The 24,194-nt window shown below is 41.6% G+C and overlaps 1 protein-coding gene across 2 annotated transcripts in view; it reads left to right on the forward strand.

The window, feature by feature from the left end:
- lingo1a (leucine rich repeat and Ig domain containing 1a) overlaps positions 1-23,038 on the forward strand; it is a 99,031-nt gene extending 75,993 nt beyond the window's left edge. The window contains exons 1-2 of one of the 2 annotated variants that reach the window (XM_044036207.1): positions 724-1,413; positions 19,018-23,038. In XM_044036207.1, coding sequence (XP_043892142.1) covers positions 19,030-20,877 — 1,848 coding nt within the window. In that variant the 5' untranslated portion in view covers positions 724-1,413; positions 19,018-19,029 and the 3' untranslated portion in view covers positions 20,878-23,038. Of the gene's footprint in view, positions 1-723; positions 1,414-19,017 lie in introns of those variants that run through there. The other variant, XM_044036208.1, reaches the window with a different exon arrangement.
- Positions 23,039-24,194: the final 1,156 nt, after the last annotated feature.

The following is a 24,194-nucleotide window of genomic DNA, read 5'->3' on the forward strand; positions in this document are numbered from 1 at the left end:
AAGTGATACTGTTAAGACGGATCGTCTCTCGCTTCTGTATCACATTAAATGTAGTGAAATGACGTTGACTGTGACACAATAATAATAATTGTTGTTGCGTAAATAGGATGTCTGTGTGTTCTTGTTTGGGTATCTTTGTGAAGATCACAAAATATGATATGCCACAGGGATTTTGGGAAAGTGAGGACATTTTGACTGATCCGGACGTCCAGTCACCCCTTAAACTAAACGTTCGAGTGTTAAGACTTTGGTTTAGGGATAAGGTAAGGGTTATAGGTCAGGTCAGGTTGGTTAAGGTTCAGGTAAGGGGCAAGGAAATGCATTCTGCCTATCAATGTCCTCACTACGACTGCTGTGCCAACCCAAGTGTGTATGTGTGTGTATCTGAGGCCCACAGTGCCATCAGGCCCTCAAAAGAGGAACTGCTACTTTCTCTTCTTCAGTCTCAGAGACTCAAATCTTATGGTTGTTTTTTTTTCCTTTTCAACAGCGTCGTGGCCTCACTTATAAATTCACTTTGTTGATGAAACATTAGCATGTCTTGCTGTATGAAGAGCTATTTTTGTGTCAGTCCATCCTCGGTGGGCGTCTGCACCTGCACCTGCGTGCGCGCGCGCGCGAACGTTTGCGTGCGGGAGGGAGAGAAGGAAGGTGACGAGACTGTAAAGACCGCGCAACAAACTGCGCTACAGAGTCTAAATAAAGAAACACGCATATGAGCGGACTGCGTGCGTCAAATGCAGAAACGACGGCGCGTAATTGCGCTCATACGCACACGCAGCCGAGTCCTGCCACGCACACTTGAGTGGCACACCGGGCAGAGTGCGGTCCGCCGATCACCTCCCTCCTTTTCTATCTCCAGCAGGCGGATTGCCTGAGCCTCCTGACAGTGTTGTGTGTGGAGCTGAGGAGAGAGAGAGAGGGAGAGACTGCATCAAGGAGCAGGAGCAGGAGCAGTGCGTCTTCATCGGCAGCGGCGCGTGGGAGTTGTTCTCTCTCCACCTGCCATTCGCATCTCGTTTTTTCCCCCCCCTTTATATCTGTTACGATCACCATCATCGGACGAGTCCGGACGCGCAGGGAGGGAGTCCCGTTACCGAGGGAGCATCGCACCGCTTCTGTGCGCGCGCGCGCCTGTGTTTATGTCTCGATGAGTGTTTGTCTGTTTTAACTCCAGCTTTCGTCGTAAAACCGGGCTGCTGTCGTTTTTGGAGGAACTCGTTGGAAATCCGCAAGAAGCCGTGCGCTCTTCCCAGTTTCCCTCTCTCTTTCTTCCTCTCTGTGTTTTTTTGAGAGCTGCCTTTCAAGGCGGTGGACTTGAGAGAGTGCGTCTCAATTTGTGTCTTGGTGGCTGGGAGTTGCCGTCGGGGAGAAATGCGAGAGGATGCTTGGAAACAGTGAAGGCGACCGCAGGTGAGTGTCTGATTTAGAAAGCGCGACCTGGCGGGATTCTTCTTGTGTTTTCTTTGTTAAACAGTGTTCGTGCTGGTGCTGCTTCATTTTCGTGTAGATTGGGGCCAGGGTTTTATACAATGCAGCTAAAGCCCTGTCTCCCTGCGCGATAGTTTGATGGGAAAACATGCTCCACACGCACGGACTGTCGAGCGCCACTTAGTAAAAACAAATACTGGGGCTCAGTCCGATGTTAAATAGACTAAAATATTCCTCAGTAACGATCAGGGCAGTGTGGGTTGACAGGGCAGAACAGCAAATGAGCGCTTAGGAGTGTGGTAAGGCGCGTCCTCTGCAGGTAAAATATGCATTTCAATAATATCTAATTCACAAAAGATTAGAAATTCACTTATAGATTTGCTATCGATGAAGCAATAATCGCCTTTTCTGGTTGCTTTATGTGACGCGTTTGTCTGGGAGGACGAGGGCTGAAGTCATTAATCAAATTTAATTGTCCCGCGTGTGTGTGTGTGTGTGTGTGTTGGTGGTGAATTGAAAAATGTTATCTTAATCAAGCCTTTGTTTGGCCACGTATGGGCTCTGCTGAGATAACATTTCTCACTGTGTAGCAGTGTGAGGCAGTCGTGATCCTCCCCATATGCCATTTTATTCATCTGCAAAGATGGCTATCTGTTAAATGGACAGCTTCTGCTGCAACGGAGTTGTGCATTTTATTGATCCTGGGGAAAAACGACTTGGGTAGTCTTGTTTTCAACAAGCCAACAGTCATTGGATCCCCACACTGCGACTGCACAGGACACGGGAGGAAAACTTGAATGTTGGCGCTGCCGTCCACCCTCTGTGTTTGCTACATTTGGATGTGAATGTATGATACTAGCACCTTCTTTCCCCCCCCCCCTTATTTTGTATTGTCCAGTCCTGCCTCCCGCCAGTATGACACACCGAGGAGTTGCGGCAGAGTATTAGGAGAGGTGATGCTGTGCCTGCGGACATTCATAAAGTACTGTAGCTCTATTGGTTATAAATAGCCGGAGGGAGCGGACACCATATACTGCAGGAGCAGCCTCCTGTAGTTTGAGCATCACCAGCAGCAGCAGCAGCAGCAGTACAGCCTCTTCAGCTTTCTCTTGGCACATAATCCAAGATGATAGATAGCTGATACACTTTGAGATATCACATAGATATCAGGAGCAAGGGTGTGGCACAGAGGGCTCCAGGGGTGCACTATAGAGCCTCTCCTTTATTCTGTGCTTTCCCTCAGTGTCCGTGTGCTCTTTTAATCAAAATACATCTTTTCTAGTTTGCTTCTGTTTGCTCTCCAAGTGTGCTTTTGGCCCTCAGTAGTGACCTTATCACATTAAATCATCCTCCTTAATCCATCAAGGTGTCACAACATTCCCATAGGTGTGTTAAGATTCACTTGCCGGCACGGAAATTCTGTTTTTTCTTTCTTTTTTTTTTTTGTGAGGTTTGTTCATGGCCAATCCCGTTGATGAATGAGATGCTACAGACTCAATAATGGCTGCCTTGCACGAACACATATGCTGCTGGAGTGTGTGATCTGTGTTGCCCAAACTCTGGCCACCTTCATTAAACAAATGTGCGCCCGCTGACCTTGGCCATCTATGAGTTGTCAATAGGATTCACCTCTTTGCCCTGCAATCAGCTCTCGAGACGTGACGCAAAGCCCCCTACACAAGCGCCAGCGTCCCTCCGTCCCAACATTATGTTGCTGTTGACATACTGTATTCGATTACAACATGTTGATCAATGTTTGCAATAAGCTGAACCTCTACATAGTGGCCAATATAACACAGAGTATCCGATGTCGGGGAAATCATCTTCCTGATAACAGCGTTGTAGTTCAGAGAAGATATGTCCCGGTTACATTTTGGCATGTTTGTAATTTAATCACGTGTTGGACGAACAGAACGGCAGAGCAATAAGACAAGAAGACTGAGTGTGTGCAGCATTTAAATCATTCATGAGAGGAATCAGCTTGTGCATGGATTTGTCGGCAGACTGGGGCAGAGGAGCAATCGAGACAGAGTGGGTGGTGATGGTGTGGACAACGATATAACTGCACGATGACTGATCTGAGGCTTGCCTCCTCACAACTCACTAAATGACCAATAGTGTTAGTGACTACTGCTGGCTTATGACGTGTTAGCATGTCTCTTGGAGACAGTCATCTTGGGTGTAAAGCTGACACCTACCACACTGACAAGGTGTTTATTAGCTCCCAGTTGTGAGGCCATGATGCTTGCATAATGTTACGATGACATGGGTGCTGAGAGTTTTCACCCGGGACGACAATTATGTTGTTTTCACAAGACCCGACTGCCATTCTGCTTGATGCCACTGCCTTGGTACATCAATGCCTGAGGCGGGATACCATGTTTCTAAAAGGGCTGCAGCGTGATAATAGTAGGTGTTTGATGGGAGGCGTAGGGAGGCTGTTCTTCACAAGTCACTCTCGTCCTTGGTAGATGTCTTTTGAACTAGATAAGCAGGAAGAGCAACATCAAGGGTTGTTGATAAGTCATCGGCATTCTTTTTATTTTCTCTTCTGCCGTGAAAAACACGTTTCATGGGGCAAAGTAACATGATTATTGTATATAATTTATTGCACATTTATGACATGGAAAAGAAATATTGATATTCTATTAATTCTTCATATTAATTAATATTCCTAAAAAGGAAATAAGTACAGTACATGTTAAATTACCACTAATGATGCATGCATGTGATGTATTTAAATTCATTCTTTACAAGAATTGTCATTACACAGTGAAGCCTTGTTAGAGGCATGTCTAAATGTCATGCATATACAGTAGCCGCAAGGGTCCTTTCACCTTTAAAGGATTCATGTTTTTCTTTTTTTCTTTTTTAAGAAACAAGCTCATACAAGTGCAGCTAATTCTAACGTGCTTAACAGTGTTGTGAAAAGTGGGTAAAGGGAATTAATGGTAAGGAGCCTTGAGCAGGCAATTTCATCCTTCATGCCAGTGTATAAAATGACAGTATTCACTGAGCAAATGTTGATTACATTTTCAATGGCAATGGCAACTTCATAGATTTTCATGTAATGACGCTTGACCGTCACTCGCATTTCAGTGGTCTCTTGAATTCACTAACCTCCAACTTTCAATAAAATTATATTGCAAGCCACTCACATTAAATACATGCAAACCCCTAATCATTGCCAGGCTTTGGATAACATCCTGCTATAAACCACTCAGCAACCCTTGGAGGATGCATCATTAAACAAGGCATTGATGGTGGACGAGGTGATGGGTCAAGGGTTGGGGAGGTGTTATTGTGCTTACTAAGGCTCCTCTCCACCTCCCTGGAGAGGACATTTGTATTCACTGCATAGGCTTTAATCATCGCCCGCGCCGGTGCCCCTGTTGCCAGGCAGATTTAAACACAGACATCCATCTTTCAGATGACTGTGTGAATGACACATAAGTCAACAGTGCAGCTCGTGTTGTTTAAATTACATTGGCTCAGGCACTCGACTGGCCTCAGACTTGGAGGAGGCCGGAGTTGAAACAATGCAGAAATAAGTTCCAACAGGCCAAGATGATCTCTTCCTTTTCTGTTGTTGCTATATTCGGTACATGGAGGATTGAAGGCTGTGGCGATTGAGTTTTAGGAGTGCACAATGGAGGTATATTTCAAGTACAGTATATACGGTATTTTGAATATCACATTCATTGTGAGTGAAAATGCCTCCCACTTCTCCCCTTCATTTCAGGCAATGGATATTATGTGTTATTTGATATTTACAACAAGAGTCTGAACAAATAGTTTTGCTGCGCTGATGATGAGTATTGTGCTGCAAAATTACAATATGCTGCATCTGTTGACGCATCTTTTCAGACGCCGCCATTCATTGGTGACTGGAGGCACAATAGTGGGACAACAGCAGCTCCAACGTTCACAGCCACACTTAAATGGAGCATGTGATATTTTCCATAAGTGGGAGCAAGATTTGTGTTTGTGCTGCATCTCCCTGATGTAATGGTTTTTAAAAGACCCCTGTGAGATTCAGAGTTCATTGAGTTTGGTGTTTTGGAGGAGCACTAGCCCTCTCAACGCTCTCTTCTCTCGCTAGTACGGCTGACAGAGGACCTACTTAAAAGTGGAGTTGTCATTTATAGCTGATCTGCAACAGGTCTCTCATTTCAAAACCTCACAGCTTAAAACAGCGAGTCAGGTTTGCTGAGATGTATCTGCTCCAGCTGTAACTAACCCAGAAGCAGACCAGTGGTCCCTCATTTATATTGAGAACATTTTGATCAGGGCTGAACATGTCTCCAAATTTGTTTTGTGGACATTTCAGAGCCCTAAGAAAGAGCCATTATCCTCAACCCGTTAAAGGGCTGCCACAAAAAGGCTACGCTCCATGATACTTGGATTGAGATATTTTAATGTGCCCAATATTACCTCCGTTGCTTTTAATCCTTTGACAGTCTGTTCCCATTCATTGTGTAATTCGAGACAACAGGGACATTGTCAGAGGCTTTTAGTTCCTTTCCCAGTGTCTTTGTTGGTCTCTTTGGTCACTCTCACTCCCTCGGTTTAACTTTCCTAAAAGCGCTCCCTCACTCCCTCTTGTCTTCCTCCCTCTTTCACTCTGGATTCATTTTACCCACTCACTGTCAATGCAGAGAGTGAGAGAGAGGAATAACAAAAAAAATGTAATAAAGAACTACTTATTTGTTGATAGAGGAGAGTGAAAGTGCAGGGTGGAAACAAGAGGTCGGATTTCAGGTTATCGACCAGCCTGGGTGACAAGAGGGAGATATTATTCTTCTCAACATGAAGAAGCAGCAATAATCATAGACGGCTGTAAAAAAAATAGAAAATTTGAAATTATAATCCACTTGAGAATTTAAGTGTCATAATCGTAATAATTTGAAGCAGATTTTCGGCCAAAACATAATTTGCTCAACAAAATTAAAAAAAAAATCTAAACACAACTTTCCCTAGTCAAAGCAACGTGTCAGAATTAATTAGTCTGACCAGCAGCGAAGATCCCAACGTGCTAAAATTATAATGATGTGAAAACAGGCAAAAACAGCAAGAAGCTCTCAGTACTTGTGAATCCGTAATGATCAAACCTAAATATATATTTTTTTACTTATAAACAGCTGAAACATTAATCGCTAACCATTTGAAATCCAATTTTCATGTTAACCATTCAGTTCCGCCATTAATTATTTCACATACATGTACTATACATAACATCATATTTTCAGTCGTAGGCTGAAATACATGCATGAACCAAGTCAGAATGCATAGCTGTTTTTCTCACTCATCTTCATTTCCGTCCCTTTATTTGTCTTATTTTCAGTATTTTCAGTCGTTACCATGATTACAGCTCTTGAGAGTACCGTATGTATGTTAAGTCACACTGATATCACTCATTTAACGTGTTGAAGCATGTAGCCTATACTGTAGTGTTTCAATAATCAGCAGACACTTTTCCACCACGTATTCAGCTGTGGGGATGAATATATTACATCTCAAATACGCACACTGATGAAGCATAAGGTGAAGGACATCGTGTCGATTTTTCAAGCATTTCTAGAGGCAGCTTCACATTTATCAGATAAAATATATTAAGGGGAAGAGAAAGAGGAGGGTCGCGTTCATATCAGACTCTGGGATGTCGTCATTTCATTGCCGACATATTAAACCCATAACTGCTGTCAGTGTTTAACGTGACGTGAGCGATTTGATCTGAGATGTATGATTAGTTACGTGGCGTCGTAAAATAAAACCGCCTGTGAGTGGAGCTGCACAGTATATAGGCAGGGTTGATTAGGCAGAGAGGTAAAATGGAGATTTTCATTCGTCAGCTTCCATTCCGGGAAGCAGGGAGCTTCATTCAAATATAGGAGATGATTTACTGGTAGATGACTTTTGAGATGAATGTTTGCCACACCTAAATCCACATCATCCACTCTGAGAGCAAAAGTAAAGCTTTTGAGTTTGACAAGTTGAGGATTGATTGGCTGCGTTATTACCTCTGGACAGGCATATTTTTTACTTTTGTTTACTGCCAGTCACAGAAGCTGAGGGGCATGAATGAGGGCAGTTTAACCGGTGAAATGGTAGCATGTGGGTGAGTGGGGGAGAGGAAGACTGATGAAAGGGCCAGGCAGCGATCAAAGACAGGAAAATGAAATGGCATTTGACCTTGTTGGACGCCGGTGAGTGACGTTCAGCCACAGAAGTGCAAAGTCTTTTGGCCACCTGTGGGAATGGAGAGGGGAGAGAGATCAGGCCTGCGGAGTGTTGATGTGGGGCCTGGAAATTTAACTCTACCAGCTCATCACTGATTTAGAAGTGTAAGGGGGGGGGGGCAAAATTATTATCCGATATTTTCAAGAAAAAAAAGGTTTTGGTTTAATTTGTCACCTATGATGTGAAGTGATGGACTGTGTGAATGTGTAAAGCTGATGCCATTTCCCAAAAAGAAACTCAGGAGGGATCCTGCCTGGTCTCAAACCTGTGGTGGGTATGCAAATGCAAAATAAATAATTCAGCTCCTTTGCATTTCTTTCATTTCGTGGCACCTGCCATGTTGGCCATAATGAGTAAAACAACAAGAAGAAAAATATGTGTACCGCAGGCTGTATGGAGTGTGGGCCCAATCATTTTTCATTTACATGTGAATCATTAGCCAGGAGTTCACAGTTTGTCTTGAATATTTCTCAATGAAATGTAGTCACTAAATTATTGGAAGTCTCACTTGATTGGTCAATATCATAGTGAATGTCTTATTTTGGTCTGTAGTCTATACCTTTGTTTTTGTTTTTTTTCCAGTATTTGATTTTTAATCTCGTGGTGATATTTGACGAAATCATCTTTAAACATTTAAATGTCACTGTCAACTGGACCTCTGCAGTACAACACTTTCTCATTCAGCCTCACCAGTAGGGCTGTGAATCACAGGGTACCTCACGTTACCATACAATATGCAATACATGGTCCACGATACCAATAATATCGCGATACGACGATTCTGTGATAATCAATAAACTGCAAGGCAATCATACAGCAATACATCACAACATCTGTCTAACTGAAGAGAACGAAACATCCGTGAAAAGTTAAAAGGACGGGGCATCCTTCATTCACTTGAGCAGCGCCACCGCGAGGAGACAGCAAGTAGTGACGCCCAGTGAGCGAAACTGGCAGGGACTAATTAAAAGCTTAATTAAAATATCAATATTTGCCCTCGCGTATGGATCATCATATTGCACAAAGGAGGACGACGATACATCACCCAATCGATATTCTCACCCATCCTTAATCACTCCAAAATGAAGCCGTCACCACGCCGGTTCTGTCGTTTTAAGGCCAACGCTTTCAACACGAAATCCTGCTCCGTGAGAAATGCAGAAATGTTTTTTCAGCAGACTTAGCAGTCGTTCAGCCCTGCAAGTTTAGGTTTTCTTTTGTGAATGTCAAACAAGTGACACTACAACAAGGCTAAAAAGACAAGACTGCAGAGATGAAATTCTATAATGTATCTGCCTGTCAGTTTGTTTCAGCAACGGCACGGCTCCTTTTGGGAGACAGGAGAAAGACAGCTATTGTCATTGATTAAAGCACAAATGACAGAATAGATCTTACTCCCTTGCGCTGCAGATTGACAGTGGACGTGGTTTGATACCAGTTTTATTCAGAATCGAAAGAGCCTGTCTTCTTGTGTTAAGTGACATTAATTTACACATACGCTATACTATTTTATTGAAATGTACCATTGGAAATCTGTTCATTTGAGCAGAATTGATATAAGAATCTAGAGCTGAAAGGAAGTAAGCACAAATGCAAGTGTTGATAATGGATTTGCGGTGCCTTTGGCGCCCTAAAGTCATCTGGAAATACTTCACTGGGTCACCTTATCACTGATCCATGTGTGGCATGTGAAATACTTGCCACAATAACTGTAATTCTAAAAGTCAGTTTCTGCCTCTTCTAGTAACCACTGGATTAGCAGAGCTAGTGAGATGTAATTTCCTTCTATTTATTATCTTTATGACCTCCTCTCATACCATAGGGAACCAAAGATAAGGAATGGGGGGATACAAGGACAGCTTAGACAAGTAATTTTGCCTTTAATTGCTCGAACATCCCATGAGTGCTATTGCTTAAGTACTCCAAAAACTGTTGTTGTTTTTCTCCACATAAGCTTTGATTATATGAAGGTCAGCATTTTTCTCTAAGCTTCTTAAGAGAGAATTTGGAGCAGGTAGATTGTTGAGAGAGATGAGGCAACACTACCTTGCTATAGCTGAGAGTAAGAGTGGACTGTTCCTTTTTTGATATCCACTGCAGTTTCTTTGCAAACTCTCTCCCAAGCCTATCTCCGCCATATACACAGCAGTATTTGGGGTTTTTTTTTTCCTCCGTTTTTTTTCAGCTTAGCTCTTATTTCCCAGTCTGTATCAATAGCGCCATTATGTGGGGTTTTATCTGACTAATTAAGGCTTCATCTTTCTGGGCGATCTCTCAGAGGACATGGATTAAGCTCCCCTATCTCTGCATTGGAGCCATGGTGGGGTCAACCCAGCCTGCTCTACTCCCCCTACACTGTGGAAGGCAAAGCATCGACATGTTTAGGTTGCTTTGGTGAGATAATACCTGGAAACGGAGAATAGTATGAATATTAGATGTTGAGTACAGGAATCCTGCACCCTCAAAATGTCCAGAATTGTTTTTGCTAGTGATGTATTCCTGCCTTCTGTGTACATTTCCAAAAGCTTATGCTACCCCGTTCAGCTAGACTGTATTGATGTCCGGCCTATATTATCAACAGAAAGACATTTGAATTGGCGTCCAAGCACATATGACCTTTGGACAATTAGTTTACAATTGGTCTGCGTGCCTTAGCAGATGCCATTTTGTTTGCATATTTCATTGGTTCAGGGATCTTGAGTCACTGTTTGCCAGTTCAAGAACAGCACCATACGAATTTAAATTGCCTTGTTGTTGTGGGTCCATGCTCATTATATTTTAGTGCTGAAAGGCGGCAGATGAAAGTCTGGGTCAACACTCGTTAAAACAACCGGCAGAAAACCCTCACATCTGCAACAGAAGGTGAAAGGCAATACCTTAGTGATCCACCGCAGACCTGTCGCTGACTGCTTCGGAGGTTAAATCATTCCTTTACATTTTCTCACATTGCCGTGGAGAGGCAGACAAAAACACCTTTTGTTTTGCTCTGGTGCAGAAGCACAATCTACCACAGAGCTTTGGCTGGCTAATGTGCAGTTCTCATAATACCCCTCTGGATTTTGATAAAGCACCTGTGAGACAGTGTTTTTGTCTGAGCCCATGCCGTTTGAGGAGATAAATCCTAAATGAGTAAACTGAAGCGACTCCCGTAGGCAGTTTTATACAAGAGTCTGTACATCTGAAAGCCATAAATCAAGAACTGTGTGGTGGAAGTGGTGATGGTGGAGGGAGGTGACCTTCATTGATGTCCTACAACAGGTATTGGAAATAAAAAAAAAATCAGAAAATCATTATGCTTTTTCAAAAGTAAGACAAATGACGTTTTAAGTTATTGTTTTGCTTATTTTCTTTTTCTGATATACATGAAAACAGGATGGTGGCAAGGTGTGGGGTGGTGTATATAAGTGAGAGCAAGGCTTTTTGGAGATGGATGGCATAACTGTTGCTTTTATCTGTTCAGTGCCACTGAATTCATAATAAACTGCAGCAATTCACAAGCGCACCATCCTTGCAAGTGTTATTGAAAATCTAGAAATATGGGGGCAATAAAGAAAAACCTTTCCATTTCCACATTCCTACAATTTCTTATTAAGATGTCGTAGGAAAATGAAACATTATTTTAAACAAATCGAATATAAAAAGTTATACACCGATACTGGATTAATAGTGACATTTGAGAAATTGTTGTCTAATACACGTTTTCACTTTCAAAGTAAGAATTTTGAAAAATAGAAATGTGTCAGTGCTCCTCTGGTGCATATCCTAATCATAATGCAGTGTCTGTATCACCTGAAATGTATGTTTATCTCTGCACTAACATATTTGCACATATGGTATTTGAGACAAGCTGATAATATCAGCCACGGCATAAATCATCGTTATTTTTAATTGCATAATAAAAACTGAAACAGTTTTTTTTTCCATCGGCTTAAACAAATCAGAATTAACAGCCAATGGAGAGCAGACGGCAGATTTGATGTATAAATAACTGGGCCTGAAATGAGCTTCCCCTGTTTCAAAGAGCAGCAACCACTGCTGATCCTCAATAGGTAACTAACAGAACAGGCGTCGACCATTAATCCTGATTTACATTCACTTTATTCTCGGTCAACACAAAAACGTGGCGTGGAAGTTTTCAGTCATCACTGGAGTAACTTCACACTTTGTTCAAGTCAGCTTTCAGTTACTTTTCCATTACATCATCCTTCTGCCAGGAGGTTTATTCATATATCTGTGACAGTATATAATGTATAGGTTTGGATGCAGAAGAGCATTCTACAGGAGAGCGACATAAGCGACATTTATGTCACTGGACACATTTTACAAGTGTCATGTGATGAAACATAAACCTGCCTTCGATGGGACTGGTTGTTATAGCAGGTTTAAAATGTTGAGAATTTCATTTAAACAAAGCAGAAAAAAACATTTATTGAGGAGCCTTCAATGATTCTTCCAAAGCTTAGGTTGATGCCACTGAGGCTCAGCATCGCCATAACTTCTTATATAAACCTTTCAAGTGCTTTCTGGTGGACAATAACAACAACGCTGCCTCTGAATAATACTTTAAATGTATTTATGGCACTCCATTCACGTTCTCCTTTCATCAGCAAACACACGCAGCGGCATATTGCACAAATAGACTGTATGGAAAATGTTGACAAGCATTGCTACATTTACATAACTAGGCTACTGACACACCAGACTGGATGCGGAAAACATTGTTAGAGCGCACATTTCCTGTATTGCATTATCCTCTGATGTCTGATCCTGGTGCATTAGAATGGCATTTTCTCCATTAGGTTTGCCTCTCGATGAACTAATTACAGCTCATTTCACTGTGAGTCGCAGGGTCAGCGAAGCGACTGAGAGAAAGTAAAGTAGATGTTGCTAAGCATTTTCTTGGGCTGTAGGATGTAGTCCAAATTAGACATTATAAGATTTCAATGTTGAGCCAGACATGGATACGGTTTCTGAATTTCATTTTCCTCACAACTGGTAACATTACCGGAGGAGTGCACTGACACTGAGGGAAACTGAGCCGACATGGGTGGGGTTTGCGCTCTCCGAGTGCTTTCTCTTGGCGATGAAATGTAACCATGTTTCCACATTGACCACTTTAATTGATGAACCGGCTTGCGGTGAAGCCGCTGTAATGGTAGCTATAATCTACAGCCGTATATATGGAGGAGTAGATGTTGTGGTTCACCGTAACATTTTCACACACATACAAACTTTGGGAAACTGCCATATTCATTCACTTCATCTTGACAGCAAATAGGGATATGAGAAGATATTCAGTAAGTTTCTCCAACATCATAACTTATTTATTTTACATGAGTTAACATCAGAATGTGGATTATTTAAATATGTTTGGTTGCACTGACAAAGACCCTCTTTGTGTTGAACTGCTCTTCACCCTGGGGTTCTGAATTGCTGTCGTATGCAGCCATACTTAAAGACAAATTTGGGATATGGGTTTAAAAGACAGTCTATTGGACTCCAACCTCAGTAGTAATCATTCAGTATAACAACACTCAGACAACTGGTTCTCTTTAAAAAAAAATCAAGTCTTCTTTGTGCAATAAAAGCTGCTTTGTGTAGGAAAAGGTAGATGATCGCACAAGTAAATGTCATCAGACAGCATTGAGGGACCCCATTATTTGCCTAAACTGTTATTGTTAGCACAATAGCTGGTGAATGAATTACACTAATGTTGAAGACGTCAGTCTTTCTGCTAACTGCTTTAACCACTTTTAAGACTGCATTATTGTTTTTGCAGTCCAACGCTCTCTCTCTCTCTCTCTCTCACTCACTCACTCATTTACACACACAACTAAGTGAACCCTCCATTTTGTGTGTGTGTGTGTGTGAGTCTGCACGATAAAGAGAGAGAAAGAAACATGGCCTGCAGGAGCAGCGCAGATGTGAGCATCTTCAAGCATCTGTGGCCTTTGATTGTTGTGAGTCGTGTGTAAAGTCCATGTGAAACAAAGGTTATGATCGGAAAACAAGTGTAAAACAACAACCGCTAAATAAAAAAAAAAATGCATGAAACAGACTTCCTCAGTCTTCCAAACCTAACCAAACTAGAACTGGTCGATCCAAAATGATCATCTAAAAACCCTCTTGACCATTAACAGTTAATGTATGTCCTACATGTCTTGTCAGGTTTGCAGTGTGGTCCATTTTGCCAGTGTAAAGGTGCTGACCATGTGTGACCATGTGCCACCATGACACAATCTCCTCAAGTTCTTAGGGCTCAGTCAACAAGTTGTCCCCAAACCAAAAGATCAAACCTCTGAGTGGGGGGCCACAGCATGACAAAGTAATACACAGGCAAACAGCGTGTGTGTGTGTGTGTGTGTGTGTGTGAAGCATTTTCTCTCAGCTTTAGGAGAGAACTTAAAGGAAACTGACATCCCAGCACATCTCAGAGGTAGCTCAACCTTCCTGGCTGTAGCTGTTCTGCTTATACCTTCATCCCTAAACAGTTTAAATATACCACCACAATACCCCATCATTAGGTACATAATTCGAATAAAACCCATCCAGCATTAGCATCTGCAAATGCTCAGCAGAAATTGAGCTCAACTTGGTTAGAAATCCAACTTTGCAACTCTGGACATTTGAAACAGGATTCATGTACAAGACTGGACAACTTAGATGTCCACATTAGATTATGTCACATAATGGTCCTCTCAAGATAAATGCTACATATTACCGAGTGTTCATTTAAACATAGAAAGGTATAACAGCTTCCTGTTACAGATGCTGACTGTGTACATGAATATCCCTCTCAACAGAACTGTTGACAAGGTCAGAGACCTCCCAAAGTCCATTTTATAAAAGTTTGACATTCCGGAGACTATCTTCAGAAACAACATCTCAAAAAAAGAAAAGAAATAAAAAAAGCTCATTAGGCTTAACAATGATGGAATATCACACATAACAACATCTATAAAAAGGGGTATAAGAAACACAACCACTGAACCTGTAATATCTACAACAATCATTTTTATATTGACTGTTCAACTGCCGCCCGCACCACTTAAAAAGGTCTAAGCAGTGGGTCAACATCCCATAAGGGCTTTTTTATTTTTTCATTTCGTTTTTCCTAATAGCATAGAATTGCATTGTATTGCATTTTAACTTTAAACATCTAAATTCTGAAGGCAAACAACTGTCTTTTCTAACACAATTACTGTACATTTGGAGCTGGGTGGCATCAGTTAGTAGAACACCTGCACAGAGACACTAAATGACCCATTTTGGAGGTGAAGTTCAGGAAGGACTTGTCAACAGGGTTCATGGCAGAGTTTCCTGGGGACAACAACTGGCCGCTGTTGGAATGCCTTACCTTGTTGCACCAACCAGCTTCTTCGCCTGGATTAGGGCTTTGCTGTCCATCTGTCGGGCATTGGCTTACATTTAAGCCCTGCCATTTCACAGACCTGACTCCAGCCAGCAATCCCACCAGGCAGCTTAGCTTTTCAATGACACTACAGTAACCTTTCTCTTGAAATTAGGCGACCCACATAGCAGTATGAAAGTGAGCTCTCTTGGGTCAGACACTACCGGTAAAGATGGATTTAGTGCTGCTAGTGTGGCTGTGTTATATATATATAAAATATATATATATATCAATAAGCATTTTAATTGAACTGATTCCTTTTGAAATGAGGAACATTTGTGATATGGTTAATAAATAATACATGTCCCCTATACATTTATTGCATTCACCTCAAGAGTTACAGTAAGGAGATTGGGTGTATTACTTTCTTACCTTTAAATATCCTTGCAAATGATTGTATTATAGACAGCCACGCAGACAGTACAATTATTAATTTCACCAGCTGCAAGTTTGTCCATTCAGGATCAGCCTGGCGTCTGACTAAGCAGTTTTACAGAGAGGGGAATAGGCTTTAAGGGCTTTTAACACATACAGATAATGTCAGCATTATTTGAAGGATTTCCCAGAAGCTTACAGGTATTTAACTATGGTATTTAACGAGGCTCAGCAGTGATGTCTTGTGACAGGTAAACTTAAGTGTTAGATGATGGTTAAGTCTTAACAATACCCCCCCCCACCACATATGTTTAATGTGCTTATTGTGGAGAAGATAATGAGGATCGACAGGCTCATTTAAAAAGTAAAATGTAGTGGAGTGATAACATGATGCTGTGTGTGAAAGCCACATGTGGACAGAAAGCGGTGAATAGCTTTCTTTATTTTATATTTGATTCATTAAAAACTTAATACACTTGATTTAAGTTTGGGTATTTACATGATAGAAAGGGACAATAAGGGTCCTGCTATATGCGTGCATTTACGCATGTGTGTACAACTCGTGGTTCAGTTCATCCTCAAACATCAGTCTAGTGTTCCATGTATGATTTCGGACCTGGAAGTCGCCCTCATTTGTGTTTCTGTGCCGTCTTTGATTGCTCCATAGTTACGGTCTTCTTCGTTAGACCGCAGACAAAAACGAGCGTGCCACCAACCAGACTGGAAAATGTGGTACCGGGAGCATGCACAGTCGACACGGATCCGGTCCGCACGGAATTAAAGAAGAAGTGTAAAGTAAAAATAAATTAGGAGTAAAAAAAAAAAGAATGGGCATGGATTTGTCAGCATAGGGTCCACATGGACCAACACAAATATGAGCAGACGACAACATTTACATCTAATGGATGCACGGATGCAGAAAGTATGACCAGCTCTAATGAGTTGGCTACTGTAATGCAACTCCATTGCCATTTCCATGAGGGAAGCAGCATAGTTAGGATCCTAGTGGATGCTGCCACAAAGGCATTTATCTCTGGTTATTACTGGTCTTGGACCAGTGGGTCCTCATTTACTGAGCACTGTTGTCTTATCCTCAACCACATTCATTCCATTCAGAAGCACGCCCCCTCTCACTTCACCTTAGTTAATGTAATTCTCTGGGTGCTTACTGGAGTGCTGATTAGAATGAAGAACTGCATTCAGACTACATGGCTGTGAGAGAATGATAACGGCAGATCATTAACAAAACAGAGCTGCAAATGTTTACCGATGGATGGCATTCTTCACCCTAATGTGTCCCTGTCTTAACTGCTTTTCCTGCATATTTGCCGCTGTAGCCATGTGCAATAAATATTGATGCCGCTCTGTCAGGAACAAAACACAGTAATGTATTTTGGATGAAGGATTGCGAAAGCATTAGGAAAATTTTCTCTTCATAATAGTCGGATACATTATGGTTAATCAAGTGTGGTGCTGTTTTGTAGACATTGTAACCCGGTGTAAAAGGACTGCAAGGACTCGAAAACCACAAGGGATTGTGTTTGTTTTCAGTGTCATTTGTAATAAAGTTGAAGTGAATAGCATCTCATTGACTGATATATCCCATGCTCATAAAGCGTGATTGATACAGTATAATTGAGCTCGCTATAAAGCAATTTCTTCTCAGGTGTCTTAGCATGTGATACAATGCCCCACACTTCTCCATCTCACAGCGCTCAGCCTTGACTTGATCAATCCAGGTTAAAGAATGAGAATGATTAAGTATAGCTGGAGGCAACACGGGGCACAGCAGGCTCCGGTGCAGGTGTCTGATCACAGACACACCATCACCTCTGTCTGTTTTGAAATCACTTCTCTTGATTAAAGATGGTATCATCAATTCCCCAATCTGAAATCTGACCTTAGAGGGGCGAAAATGAAATTGAGTGAAGTAAATCTAATCCTGCCTTTTTTGATGAGTCTGATGTCCAGTTGACTATTGGTCCAGAGGGAGAAGGTTATTAGCAGTGACCATAGCGGGAGTGACATATCACCCCATACTTAACTGTCAACCATAGCATCACAGTTGTCTCCCTCTTTCCTATAATCTCAATCTGCCACATGTGATAAGGTGCGTGGTATCAAGTGAAGCGCAAGCAGGCGCAATATCTTTCTTCACGTCAGCAATCAACCTGAAAGCAAGAGATGAAACTGCACCACTGGCAAAATTCTATATATTCTATAAACTCTGACAACACCCATGACAAAATGACATGAATCCCGGCAGATGTGAGGCTTTCATAAGGGTTTTTTTGTTTTCAAATTTCCTTTGCACAGAAAATAATGCAGAAACTGTTATAGAATCTAATTTAATGACACTATATTGATCAATTATTTATTAATATAATACACGTCGTTATTTAATTGCATTATTAGTGGTAAGAGAAGAGGCACACTGACAGATGTTATTGAAATGTGATCCTCCCCTCCCCCTTTTTAAACACTCAGTATCCAATTCCCTGGTAGTGTGTAGTCTATATTTTATCATAAAATATGACTTGAGTGCAGTGTCAGCCACAGCACATACATCACACTTGCCACCATCCATCTTTGATTGCATCCTCCTGCAAACTTCTGCTCCACCCCTGCTGTTTTTCCGAGCTCACACAGAAAATTCAAGCTGGTAACGTGAAGAAAAGAATAGACTATGCTAATAGAGGAAAAAAAAGACAACGCAGATGTTCTCAGCAGATGTGTCTATGACACAGCATGTATCGGATTGCTGTCTGAAAATTGCCGTTAATTCCACTTGAAGCTGCGTCCCTTCACTTCGTATCAGGGTGATAGCATTGACTGATTGATTTTGGCTGCAAGGTGAGCGGTAGGAAATGGCTGTTCAGCTTACAGCAGCAGACACAATGAGGGTGAAGTGCAATATTTTTGGAGATCACCATAATATTTCTTTTCCTCTGCTTATTTAGCTAAAGTCACGCGCTCCTCTTCTATAATGTAACTGTGTGTGACAGAATGCACACACCGCAGCAACTTGTATTTGAAAGACCTTCTGAAGCATTGTGCACACATTCAAAACTGTCAGCACTCTCAATTATGCAAACACCTACCTTATTCCTTGCAACCACCCTTTTCTGTTCATCTTGTGTCTGTGACATAAATATTTCAGCAGAAGCCCTATTTATTCTCTGTTCTCTGAGGAGCGGTGTCACATGAGAATGGCATTTCTTTGTTGTTGCGCTAAACTCACAATAGCCATGGTCTTGAGCACAAGTTCATTTTACTTCAACTTCATACTGCAATTTTCTTTTTCTTTCAATTTTCCTATAAACCTATAATCCTATAAACCACATTTAGTTGAAAAAATACGTCCTTAAATTTAGTGAAATAATATGTATGGCATACAAACAAATGTGAGCTGATTTATTTCATTGCTTCTCAATCTGTCAGGTAGTTCCTTTTGGTCTTAAAAAAAACACTGCACAACAGGCTAACAACAGACTAGTTACTCGTTCTACAGTTGTGTGATTTAATCTCCTAACAAATGTTTTGTATTTGTGTCTCATCAGGTAACCGATAAGATGGTGGCCAGAGAAGCAACTGGGCACAGCTACCTGGTGGCCTGCTGGCAGCCCATTCTGATCCTGATGCTGGGCACTGTGCTTTCTGGCTCCACCACAGGTTGTCCATCCCGCTGTGAGTGTAATGTTCAAGAGCGCTCTGTGATGTGCTACCGCAAGAAACTCATGACAGTTCCTGAGGGCATTCCTGCAGACACAAGAGTGCTCGATCTCAGCAAGAACCGCATTAGAACCATCAACCCAGACGAGTTTGCCAACTTTCTCAACCTTGAACACCTGGAGCTCAGTGAAAACACGATTTCCACTATTGAACCTGGAGCGTTCAACAATCTGTACGGCTTGCGGACCTTGGGGCTGCGTAGCAACAAACTTAAGTTAATCCAGCTCGGTGTCTTCACAGGCCTAAGTAATCTCACACAGCTGGACATAAGTGAAAACAAAATTGTCATTCTGTTGGACTATATGTTCCAGGACCTGTACAACCTCCGATCTTTAGAGGTGGGTGATAATGACCTGGTTTTCATCTCCCACCGGGCTTTTCATGGACTAAGTAGCCTTGAGCACCTGAGTCTAGAGAAGTGCAACTTGTCCTCTGTGCCGACAGAGGCTTTTACCCACCTCCACAGTTTGATCACTCTCAGGCTGCGCAACCTCAATATCAATGTGATACGGGATTACTCCTTTAAACGTCTTTATAGGCTGAAAGTGCTGGAAATAGCAAATTGGCCATTTTTGGATACGATGACCCCAAATTGCTTGTATGGATTGAATCTGACCTCTCTGACCATTGCAAATGCCAACCTGACCACGATTCCATACGTAGCCCTGCGGCATCTGGTTTACTTGCGCTTTCTTAATCTTTCCTATAACCCCATCCATACCATTGAGGGGAATAAGCTCCACGATCTTCTGCGTCTGCAGGAATTTCATTTGGTGGGAGGCAGACTGGCTATGATTGAGCCCTACTCTTTCCGTGGCCTAAACTACCTGAAGATTTTAAATGTCTCTGGGAACTCTCTGAACACTTTGGAGGAGTCAGCGTTCCATTCAGTTGGCAACCTGGAAACCCTTGCCTTGTATGATAATCCCCTGGCCTGTGATTGCAGACTGTTATGGGTATTTAGACGACGCTGGCGACTGAACTTTAACAGGCAGCAGCCCACCTGTGCCTCCCCAGAGTTTGTCCAAGGTAAAGAATTCAAAGACTTCCCAGATGTTCTGCAGCCTAACTACTTCACATGTCGCAAATCTAGGATTAGGGATCGCAAACCCCAGCAGAAGTTTGTGGATGAGGGAGCCATTGTTCACTTCGCTTGCCAAGCAGATGGAGACCCCGCCCCAGTGATCATGTGGCTGTCCCCACAGAAAAAGTTCATCACCACCAAGACGATTGGAAGGCTCTCTGTGTTGCCAGACGGTACCCTTGAGGTCCGCTATGCTCAGATTCAAGACAATGGTACATATGTGTGTATAGCCAGCAATGCAGGTGGGAATGACACGTCTCTTGCTCACTTGCACATTCACAGCTACTCACCAGACTGGCCACACCAGCCCAACAAGACATTTGCCTTCATCTCCAACCAGCCAGCAGAAACAGGTACAAACGACACAAGAGCCAACGTCCCTTTTCCATTCGACATAAAGACATTGATCATTGCGACCACAATGGGCTTCATCTCCTTTCTCGGCGTCGTCTTGTTTTGCCTGGTGCTGCTCTTTCTGTGGAGCAGAGGAAAAGGCAACACTAAGCACAACATTGAGATTGAGTATGTGCCACGGAAATCGGACGCTGGCATGAGCAGCAGCACAGTGGAAGCACCGCGCAAGTTTAACATGAAAATGATATAATGTGGAGCCGGGGGGATTTACTCATTTTCAACTTAAAAATAAGACAAAATGGAAAGGAGGACATTTTATTTCCACTCTTGAAAAACCTGTGGATCCTGGTCTGTTGTTTGTCCTGACTGGGATAAGGATTAGAGAGAAGGGCAGTTCCTGACTTTTCACAGGTGAGAGGGAATGGAAGCTCACCCAGTGCGATGGGACACTGGTGGATTCTACATGGCTGATGGGGGCATTAATTAAAAGTCAAATTTGTCATAAGCACTTCATATTCCTGTGTGTTTGTACTGGGGGAAAACAATAACAAGTAAGAAAACACTTAAAATAACCACAACACAAGGGGAATATCATATTTTGGCCATTACTGTATTTTGTCAGGTTTTTTAATTTGTTTTTTTTTCCCCACAGTTATTTGTCAAGTCATGAATGAGATGTGTATGGGTTGATGAGCACATTTACACAACTTGGATGCATTTAACTCATCATTGTGATACATTATGTTTACAACTGTGAATGCAATGTGCTACACTGTCTTTTTCTTTCTTACTGATTGTGTGTCACAATACCTTATGCACTCAGTGGGAATTGTATCCCCCCCCCTCACACACACACACACACACACACACACACATAATCAAGCAGAATACACAATGCAGATACTTAATTTGGCACAATGGTAAATGTGAGAAATCCATAACTGTTGGTGAGATGTAAAACTTCATTTGAATGTCACAACTGCTTTGTAACTATTTTGTTGCCTCAAACAAATACAACTATGAGCTCATGTCCCACCAGATTTATTTAATATATATCTGGATATTTTTGAATACTTAGATTTGATGTTGATTTCTTTTGATTTTATAGGTCATACCTGAAAATGTCACTCAACCCTATAATGACCTGATACGAGTGCATTAGTTACACATGCACACGATCCTCTGGTGTGCATCAGTGCCAGAATAAACATAAGCTGCAGCTCAGTGGTGTGTTGTTAAAGTGGTTTGTGGGGCATCAGTCAATTTTTCAAACATGGAAATAAAATTAAATGACTTAATCATACTTGACATCGTTTAATAAATATATGCACAGTTGCATAACGTTTTCCAAGATACTGTGAGTAGGAGAGCATTGTCAGTCTTGTGGTAGTGTGGCCACATTTTTCACCAACCCTGTCACCACTTGTAGTCAGTGAATCACTGAAATCAATTTGATATATCCAGGTCAAGATGCAGAAGACAGTCTTGTCCTCCTTCAGAATTGTGTCAAAAGTGTGTCTGACTCTCAGTGGAAGAGGCAGGTGATCTTTGAGTGATTTAGCTCTAGAGAAATGGCAGCAATGTGGTAGCTTATGCAGGAGTGAGGGTATAAGTATAAGTGAAGCTACAAAAACTAATTTAGTTAGATTTTCATTTGTGCCCTGACATCATCAAAAAATGACGCACAGAAATAAATCCTTGACACAAATTCTCCGTATCGCGTTGTGTAAACACTATGTAAGTATAACTATATTATTAGAAGTGTGACAAGATTTAGTTCCGAAAAATAGAAGGGAATCAGTTCAATTAGAACTAGTTATTTTCACACACACTAATTAGTGATAGTGAATCTGACCCTCTGCATTTGACCCATCCGAGCCCAACCCCTTTCCTCATGGCCCTGGGCTGTCATGTGTCCGAGCCCAATGTCTAATAACGGTGTCCTCTAGTTGTAGATGCAACCCAGACAGTACGCACACACACACAAAGATTGAGGGCATGACGCAGACAGAAATGTGAGACGTTGTAGATATGAGGCTCTGTAAGAAGAAAAGAAGCAGCGCTTGTTCTACGGTTCAGCCAATCGGACTGTGCCGTGGGCATTTTAACCTTCAAATCATGTCCCCAAGATTATTTTGATCACACGTCAAATTACAACGCTGCGAATGTTACCTCTGTCAAAGCCTGCGCAGGTCTGCAGCGTCTGCATTGGCACAACGTCAGCTGCAAATGTGCATACAGAGCCACAGAGAGCAAATCCTATATTGTGTTACATTAATACAATAAAGGCTCATCCACAATCTTTTAAATTGCATTTAAAAAAACAACAAAACTGTTATGTAACGGTGTTATTTTGTGCTGAAAATGATTATGAGAAATACAAGTTGTGGTGCTCCAATTTTTTTTTTTTTGAATACGATGTGCTCCTCAAGCTGTAGAATATTTCTTTCATCGTGGGTTATTTTTCTTTATGGTTTAATGAAATCGGTGATTTACTCTTCTTACACCCCCATCAAAGCCATGGAAAACTTACCCACCAGGATCGTTTAAAGATTTGCTGTCCCCCTCTAAATGTGCATTGTTTGTTGGGAGGGGAAAAAAGAACTGCATATTATGCTCCATTTGGTGCTGCATAGGAAATGTGAGGTTACAGCCTTACCTTTATAAGTACACACTGTGGACAGCTGGGCTTGGCAAACGTGTGTGAGAATAAAGACTAAGTTATTTATGATGGATGACATTACAGACAGCGGCACAGTAATGGGCCTGAAGTATGGACTGAATATGCAGATGGCTGGAGTGACACAGATGGTTTCACCCATGGAGCAATCTGAAGCAGCTTTGGTGTAATCCGTTTTGCATAAAGGAAAAAAAAAAAATATCACTGGATATGGCTCATGGTTCTCCCTCTTGCTGATTATGAATGCTCTCTTCGTTTAAAGTGTGGCTACTGTACCTAGCCTTTCTTGGCCCCGAGTGACCCTGACAATTTATTTTTGTTTCTTTTATTCCTTTTTATTACTATTATTATTTTGACCCTGGACTATAATGACCATGTAGTCCAAGCCAACTTTTTTATAAAAAAAAGATACTAAAAAATAAATCTATGGAAAATACATTTAAATTGTTCTGTGCAATAAAGGTAATATGCAGATTCTTTTTTTTTTCTTTTTTTTTTTTAATTAACAAAATTTTGTTGATGTTGAATTGTTGAGAATATGGTATGTTGTATTAAACAATCTATGGACTTTTTCAAACACGTCATTGTCCTATCTTGATTTGAAGGTGTGGTTAGTACAAGTGTTTAAAAATGGAGAGCGTTTATCGCTGGGGTTTGGACAGTGCTAGTTTGTTCACTCAGTAATGTGAAAATGTTCTCATACCATCCACAGTACACTCCTATTACTCTTAGAATAGAATAAAAAGCAATTCTATTTGAATAGGGATGATACCGTTTAACAAATAATGCAAATAATGCAACTCATGTGCCGTACAGAGAGTTCACAGCTATGGCACAACATTCTCCTTCTACGATATAGACGTATACAAGTAAAATGTAGTGTTTAT

Source organism: Solea senegalensis, linkage group LG10, assembly GCF_019176455.1.
Source record: "Solea senegalensis isolate Sse05_10M linkage group LG10, IFAPA_SoseM_1, whole genome shotgun sequence".
Taxonomy (NCBI): domain Eukaryota; kingdom Metazoa; phylum Chordata; class Actinopteri; order Pleuronectiformes; family Soleidae; genus Solea; species Solea senegalensis.